Source organism: Henckelia pumila, chromosome 1, assembly GCF_033568475.1.
Source record: "Henckelia pumila isolate YLH828 chromosome 1, ASM3356847v2, whole genome shotgun sequence".
Classification (NCBI taxonomy): domain Eukaryota; kingdom Viridiplantae; phylum Streptophyta; class Magnoliopsida; order Lamiales; family Gesneriaceae; genus Henckelia; species Henckelia pumila.
In genome coordinates this window covers 135,909,008-135,916,256 of record NC_133120.1, presented here as the reverse complement: position 1 = coordinate 135,916,256, position 7,249 = coordinate 135,909,008, and the positions used below count along the sequence as shown (strand labels likewise).

The 7,249-nt window shown below is 37.3% G+C and overlaps 1 protein-coding gene across 7 annotated transcripts; it reads right to left on the bottom strand.

The window, feature by feature from the left end:
- Nucleotides 1–1,484: 1,484 nt before the first annotated feature.
- On the bottom strand, nucleotides 1,485–7,019 carry LOC140875851 (uncharacterized). 7 transcript variants are annotated; one of them, XM_073279661.1, is made up of 11 exons: nucleotides 6,808–7,019; nucleotides 6,398–6,656; nucleotides 4,423–4,579; nucleotides 4,103–4,321; nucleotides 3,211–3,315; nucleotides 2,682–3,099; nucleotides 2,476–2,592; nucleotides 2,009–2,109; nucleotides 1,810–1,865; nucleotides 1,677–1,714; nucleotides 1,485–1,587 (listed from the first exon to the last, which is right to left on the bottom strand). In XM_073279661.1, exons 1-5 carry the CDS (start codon nucleotides 6,826–6,828, stop codon nucleotides 3,285–3,287), a joined length of 687 nt encoding a protein of 228 aa, XP_073135762.1. In that variant the 5' UTR covers nucleotides 6,829–7,019; the 3' UTR covers nucleotides 1,485–1,587; nucleotides 1,677–1,714; nucleotides 1,810–1,865; nucleotides 2,009–2,109; nucleotides 2,476–2,592; nucleotides 2,682–3,099; nucleotides 3,211–3,284. The 7 variants fall into 7 exon arrangements, with proteins under 7 accessions (XP_073135762.1, XP_073135765.1, XP_073135759.1 ...); XM_073279664.1 differs by having other exon boundaries at nucleotides 1,486–1,587; nucleotides 1,677–1,865; nucleotides 6,398–6,667; XM_073279658.1 differs by having other exon boundaries at nucleotides 1,486–1,587; nucleotides 1,677–1,865.
- Between the last annotated feature and the right edge of the window lie 230 nt (nucleotides 7,020–7,249).

Sequence of the window (7,249 nt, the reverse complement as noted above, 5' to 3'; positions counted from 1 at the left end):
AGGGATACACATCCATGGGAAGCGAGCATAAGGTATGCAAGCTTCAGAGATCAATTTATGGTCTCAAACAAGCATCAAGAAGTTGAAACCAGAAATTTGATGAAACAATAAAGGATTTTGGATTTATCAAGAACCCGGAGGAACCATGCGTGTATAATAAAGTAGTTAAGAATGCGGTAACATTCTTAGTACTTTATGTTGATGACATCCTACTCATGGGGAATGATGTAGGGATGTTGCAGTCAACAAAGATATGGTTATCAGGTAGATTCTCGATGAAGGATTTAGGTGAGGCATCCTATATTCTAGGAATTCAGATATATAGAGATAGATCTAAAAGAATGATAGGACTCACTCAATCAACCTACATCGACACCATATTGAAATGGTTTTCAATGGATGGGTCCAAGAGAGGACATCTACCTATGTGTTATGGAGTTTCTCTATCCAAGTCTATGTGTCCCAAAACTGACGAAGAGATAGAGAAGATGACACACGTGCCATATGCGTCAGCCATAGGTAGTATCATGTATGGGATGATATCTACCAGACCGGATGTGGCCTATGCTCTGAGCGTCACGAGCAGATACCAAGCCAATCCCGGTCAAATGCATTGGAAAGCCGTGAAGGATATTCTTAAGTACTTTCGAAGGACTAAGAATTTGTTCATGGTTTATGGAGGAAGAGAATTGAAGTTGGAAGGCTACACCGACTCTAGCTTCCAATGTGACGTGGATGACTCGAAATCAACCTCTGGATTTGTACTCGTGCTCATTGGCGGTGCTGTCTCTTGGAAGAGTTCCAAGCAGGACACCACAGCGGATTCCACCACTGAGGCAGAATACATTGCAGCATCAGCTGCTGCTAAAGAGGCGGTTTGGATAAGGAAATTCATCCAAGAGTTGGGTGTAATTCCTGATGCTGTTGGTCCAGTCCCGGTGTACTGTCACTACAAGAAAAACGGCCAAAGACAACGCTTTTTCCGCGTTGTTAATGTCCCCGAAAAAGCATTGTCGTAGCCAGTGTTGTAAAAGACCACGCTCAAAGACAACACGAAAAAAGCGTTGTCGTTTCTGGAAAAGACAACGCTTTTTTAAGCGTTGTCGTATCTAAAAACGACAACGCTTTTTCCGCGTTGTCTTTGTCACAAAAAAAGCGTTGTCGTAGTCAGTATTGTGAAAGGTCGCGGTCAAAGACAACGCTTAAAAAGCGTTGTCGTTTTGAGCAAAGACAACACAGTGATATTTGAAAAAGACAACGCTTTTTAAGCGTTGTCTTTTTTAGTAACGACAACACTTTTTCCACCTATGACAACGTTTAAAAAGCGTTGTCTTTTCTCAAATAAAAAACAAAAAAAAATTTAATTCACAAATTTTCAATATTATCACTCAATATTCAAAATTTTGAAAATTAAATCTAATATACAATATTTCAATATTATAAATCATTCAAATATAACAAAAATCATTCAAATATAACAAATAATCGAATTCTTCATGTTCATCTCGGCCATGTCAAAGTTCCTGTCTTATCACTGCAAATGGTAGTTGTTGATCCCATAGTTTCACAAGCTGAAATCCTACGCACCTGTAGATCAATTTGTATCAGCAATTTCTTGAAGAATACAATATCAACACTGAACAAAGCCTGACAGAGAACCATAATTAATGACATACCAAGGCCTTGTCAGCCATCATTTTCTTCATTGAGTACGCTAGAAATTAAAGAGAAATCAAGCTCATGAATAACAAGATTGGAGATGGGAAAATGGTAGGTGGCTGATAACAGACAACTTAATGACACACTTACGTCAAGGTTACTGTCAATGGAAGCCCTCCAAGAACCGCAACAACAACAATCGTGACCTATACCAAACATCAGTCAGAGAAATGGCACCAAATGAACTATTTATTCAAAAATTAAAACTCACGGCAGCAGTTATGATGTGTATAAATCTGTAAATATTAGAGTATGTTGGGAATGTAAGAAGTACAGGTGAAGAAGGTACCTGCAACAAACTGCTAGTAATGAAAGCTGTGTTGAAGCAAGCATAGAAGAGACGCCCTCCAATTAGTTTTTCATGAAAATTATTCGAACATCTCCTCTAATCTACTCGAATCTCAAAATGAATCAGCTTTTGTGGTGTTCAAGTGCCAAAACAGTCCTTTAGAAATATCTAAAATGAATACTAGTGATTGTTATTCATGAAATCAAATGAAAGGTTGTAAATAATATCTCGAAGGCAGTCACATTTAAGATGTTCAGAAAGAATTGGAAAGATAAAATACCAGAATCTTCTTAAGACCCCTCCCACCAAAATTAGATAGCCAAAATATTAAATCAAATGGAGTAAACGTACTATACGGTGAATGCAGATCTTTAAAATCAAACAAACACCAAGATACAGTGCTATGTGTGTGCATAAGGAACCAACTTGTCTGTACAGCTTTTTAAGGGAGATAGAGGGAAGATTACCTTTGATCCCAGGCACAACAATTTTTCAGGTACTGGTTCAAAAGAAGGCTTTGCTCGTGAGCATAGGACTTTGCTATCAGACAATGGATGAAATGTAACATTTTGAAGGTCTATAATCTGTTAACAGGAAAAACGATCTCTATTATTATTTATTCCATCCATTCACCAGGTTTTAGAAAAAAAATAAAATGGGCAACTAAAATTACCACATCTGGAGTGATATAAGCACTTGGATCTCCAATTTCATATAGAAGCTGTTCAGCACAAGTGCAAAAATTTATAACCCCACCAGTGCCCTATGCCTTTGCTACAGACACAGTCCCATCAAAAGTAGCTTCCACAAATGGAAGAGATAAGCAAACAAATTTTGGAGAGACATGTTTCTATATTTATCGCCTGAAACAGAACATATACACCAATTTTTTGTCAAACCATGTTTCATTGATCAAAAGCTTAATGGTGCACCTGAATATTTACATCACCTACGTGGAACCAAAGCATAAGATCAACTGGATGCATATAATAACCCCCGGTGAGTTGAAAACCACATTCCAGCAGGTGTCCTGCCAAAGAACCTTGTGCCAGGAGCTGCAACTCATTCCAGTTCCATCCTAATTCAAACACCTGATCGAAATGAAAAACCATTTATCAAGTCAAAGTTTGCGAACCAAATGAGAAAGAACTCTTTCACACTGAAGAACATTGAATACATAGGAGAGAGCTTTAAATCCATACCATTGGACCTAAGAATAAAGCGGCATCCGCAACACGAGAAGTAATTATTACTATTTTCTCTGATATTTGAGTCGCTAGAGAGTAGAGTCTTCCCTCCCAAGACTGCTGCAGTGGTACAGAACTTTTCCTCGGACAAGATATATATGAACCAAATCAAACATGATTTACTATATGAATCAAGTGAATTTTCCCATCTTAATACCCGCAAAAGAGCAAAAATAAAATGATTTGTGATTTGTGCAATGTTAGTTGGCATAAATGATTATGGTTGGGCAAACTTGGGGCATTTGTTTGTTTGAAATCAAAAAGATAATTTTCCTTGGCAGAGAAGTTTAACTTTAATTAGTGATTGTGTTAAAAGAACCCAATTCATAATTATTTATTTCTAAGATTGCTGGATTTGCATCATGAAGTTGTTCCTTGTTTCTTGCAAAATTTTTTCACATAATTATACCTTAACATGCATGGTACTCACAAAAGTTCAAAAAAATTATAAAAGGTAATCGTGCTTGCAAGAAAGAAAAGCTAATATAATTAACATTTAAACCAAAATAAAACTCATGTAATATTTAATATATTTTTCAAATGGCTAAGAAATTTCTCTAATGTTTTCCAACGATGTAATCTTTGATGTCCTTGTGCTAACAGCATTTTATATACCACGTTAATTTCTGGACTTCATTAAAAACTGAAATGAAGTGTAATACGTTTTCCTCCATGCTTTCGAATGTCTTGAACAAATAAGCTGTATTTAACACATAGTGATGTTAATTCAACTAAAGAAAGCAGCTTCAAGTTCAAAAATTCAAACAAACAAATTAGTACTTTGTTACGAACAAAATTATAGTTTAAGAAAATTATTAGATTAATGTAAGAGAGAGTATAATGTTACCTAGGAACTTGGAAGTAACAGGATTTGAACGGAGCAACGTCGAGTGAAGTGGAGGGAAGAAAGGTTGGGCCGGCGATCAAATTATCGTTCTTCAAAGCTGGTGTAGGTTTGAATCCATTCTCGTTGGCAGTCTGCGTCCCGCTGGTAGAGAAATCCATTGTACAGTCACCAATAGCGATCGATGAAGAGAAGGGGCTATCGGGGAGGTTGTGATCAGAGCTGTATTTTTTTTATAGTTTTAATTAACTGTAATCCATGGATGCATGATATACTGGAATGGAACAAAAGATCTACATCATTTGACTAGAGAGTGTCGATACCTTTCTTGTAAATCACATTCTTTAGAGGGGCTTTCCTTTCCGTTGTCGCTTTCGCTGTTGACAAAAGAATCTATGTTCACCGCGCTTTCGGTAGGATTAATGGCCTCATTGGCAGAAACATTTACGGGATTCGAAATTGTCCGATTCGGGATATTTCCTGCAATAACATAGTTCCACATGTTCAATCTCCATACAATGATTACATTGATTACACAATCTTCGGAGAAAATGAGATTTAGTAAATGAGAACAGAAGCCACTAGGCGGAGGATCAAATAATTAATTGGGGTTTTGCTGTTTGAATTTCATTTTCCCCAATAAATCGACACTTGTATGAAAGGAACATTGGTGCTATGTACAACGTGAGAAGCAAACAACAAAAATCACTGATATAATAAACCATAAGGAAAACCCGTTTTAAACAAAACAAAACAAAACTCAAATCTTCAAACATAAATCACAATTTACAAAGAACCAAACTCAAATCTAAGAGCACAGATGACGTTGTATAGTGTGAGAAGCAAACAAAAGGGAAACAAAACAGAAGAAGAAACTTGCACGAAGATCGGAAGGTCGGCTAGTGAAATCCTAAGCAAAACCCAAGGCATGCGTAGAACACAGACAGATCGGAATTTCAATCGAAAATCTGACCAAGAGTGGCGAGATTTCTTATGCTGGAAGTTGGGAATATCAGCTTAGAATATATTGTAAATATTTATCTAGTGATTGAATTCAGATGGAGAAACGTACTATGCCCTGAAGTTTCAATACGAGCACTAAATTTGGAAAACGGTGTTGAGGATCGAAGACTTTCCAGCTGATTAGCAAGACCTCAGATGAATTTTAATGAAGCAACCAAAATTTTAATGCAACATATTTGTTTAATTGGGGGATCAATTCACTACTTTTTGGTATTTATGTTCATTCATGTTACTAACATGATGAAGGAATAACATAATTTCCGGCCAGGGTGGAAATCCCACAAGTCTAACATTTAGCAGAGTGCACTTGGGAATCCATTGTTGTTTAAACGAAGATTTCTTGTTTTATTATTGAGGAACAAAGCTCTTGTGATCATCTAATTTTCTTGATAAAAACATATTAATCATGAGATCAACTAATAATTCAATCAAACATGTTATCTAATTTCTGATGCATAACACCAACTTCATACGCAATTCACAACACAAACTCAAAATCTGCTGGAGAACAAGTGGCTCCATCAGGCAGCAAAAACTGGACAATTCATATGGGAGTAGAGCCACATATCAATTCAAGGGGCCTGAAACGAGTGCTTGCGAATCAGCAACTGCTTTACTTCCTAGCCTTCTTCGAACACCGATAGGCAGACGGCACACTCAGAATCATTTCTCATATCTTGGTCGACTCCCATTTCTTGTACTTGAAGCTGAAAACCAAGCTGTCCAAATCAACATTATGATATCTCCCACTCGTCCCCCGACCATCAATCATCGCACCCCGGTTGGTTCTGAAATCTGTGCACCCTTTCAAGACTAAGAGATTGTACAGCGCAAGAAGAATGGCAGATGTTCCCACCACCACCAGGCCATATTACAAGATCGGCATTCGATTTATTCAAGGAAGATGGTGGTGTTGATGGTGGTGGTGGCACCATTGGAGGGCTTGGTGGGAGTTCTCACATAGTTCAACTTCAGTTTTGTATATTATATCAGCTAGCAATATGTTGCTCGTGAGTAAAAACCAAGTTAAATACTTTGATTTAGTACGAAGTACCAATATATCAAAATTTTAATACGATTTCAACGTCTCACGTGTTGCCATATAAAGCTGATCAACATCGATCAGACTCATGGGCACCTCAGAGAAAGAAATATCGCACCAAAAATACTTAAAAAGTGAGTTTTTATTTGATCACATGATCATTATGATATAGGTATCTATGAAAAGAGTTCAGATATAAAAACAAAAAAGGAAGTGAAGATGAACAAGCATACCCACAGAAGCCCGAAAGCGAATAATAACAAGAGAGCACAGAGTAAGTAAGGGTCCCAAGAAGCTAAAATCGCAGCCTCGTTTAGCCGCAACGAATGTGCAAACAGTGAGACCGGTAGTGACGAGGAGTGTTAAACCAGCAGCTAGCATCACAGCTTCACATGTCGATGAATTACTTCTTTCTCTCCAATTAATCTTTCGACCTAAAATCTCTGACCCATGAGCAAAGGCACCAACCAAGACTGTTGTAAACAATCGATCCTGCAAAATCTCTGACCCATGAGCAAAAAACACTCGACTTGTTAGCAAAGATAACATTGTAGCACTCCAATTAAATCCCAGAAACGTCGCAAATTGAACAAAATTTCAACCTAATCCAAAAAATACGCACGTGGAGAGGGGAACGACTTACTGAGAGGAAGAACCGGAGCATAGATTAGAAGGGCCAAAAATTTGAATGGGGGGCCTTTCTTTTGCTTCCTAACGGCGTTCCTCGGTAAATAAAAACATGCAATTCGATTGAAATCAACAGATTTTGAGACAGAGCAGATGAGAGATGCGTGGAAAGCTGCGAAAATCAATCGAGAACGAAAATATCAAAAGATCTTGCTCTTGAAATCTTCAATTGCGTAGCTAGGGTTCGATACGTTTTTGAGTCAATGAGTTAATTGGTGAAATGGGCCTTTATTTGGGTTTTATTTCCTCTTGCTATGCTTTTAAACAAAGCGTTGTAGCAAGGGTTAAAAAGAACGGTCATCTACAACGCCATATAAAAAGCGTTGTGTTTTTATAAATTTTTTAAAAAAACACAACGCTTTTCATAAAAAGCATTGTGTTAAATTTTTTTACAACGT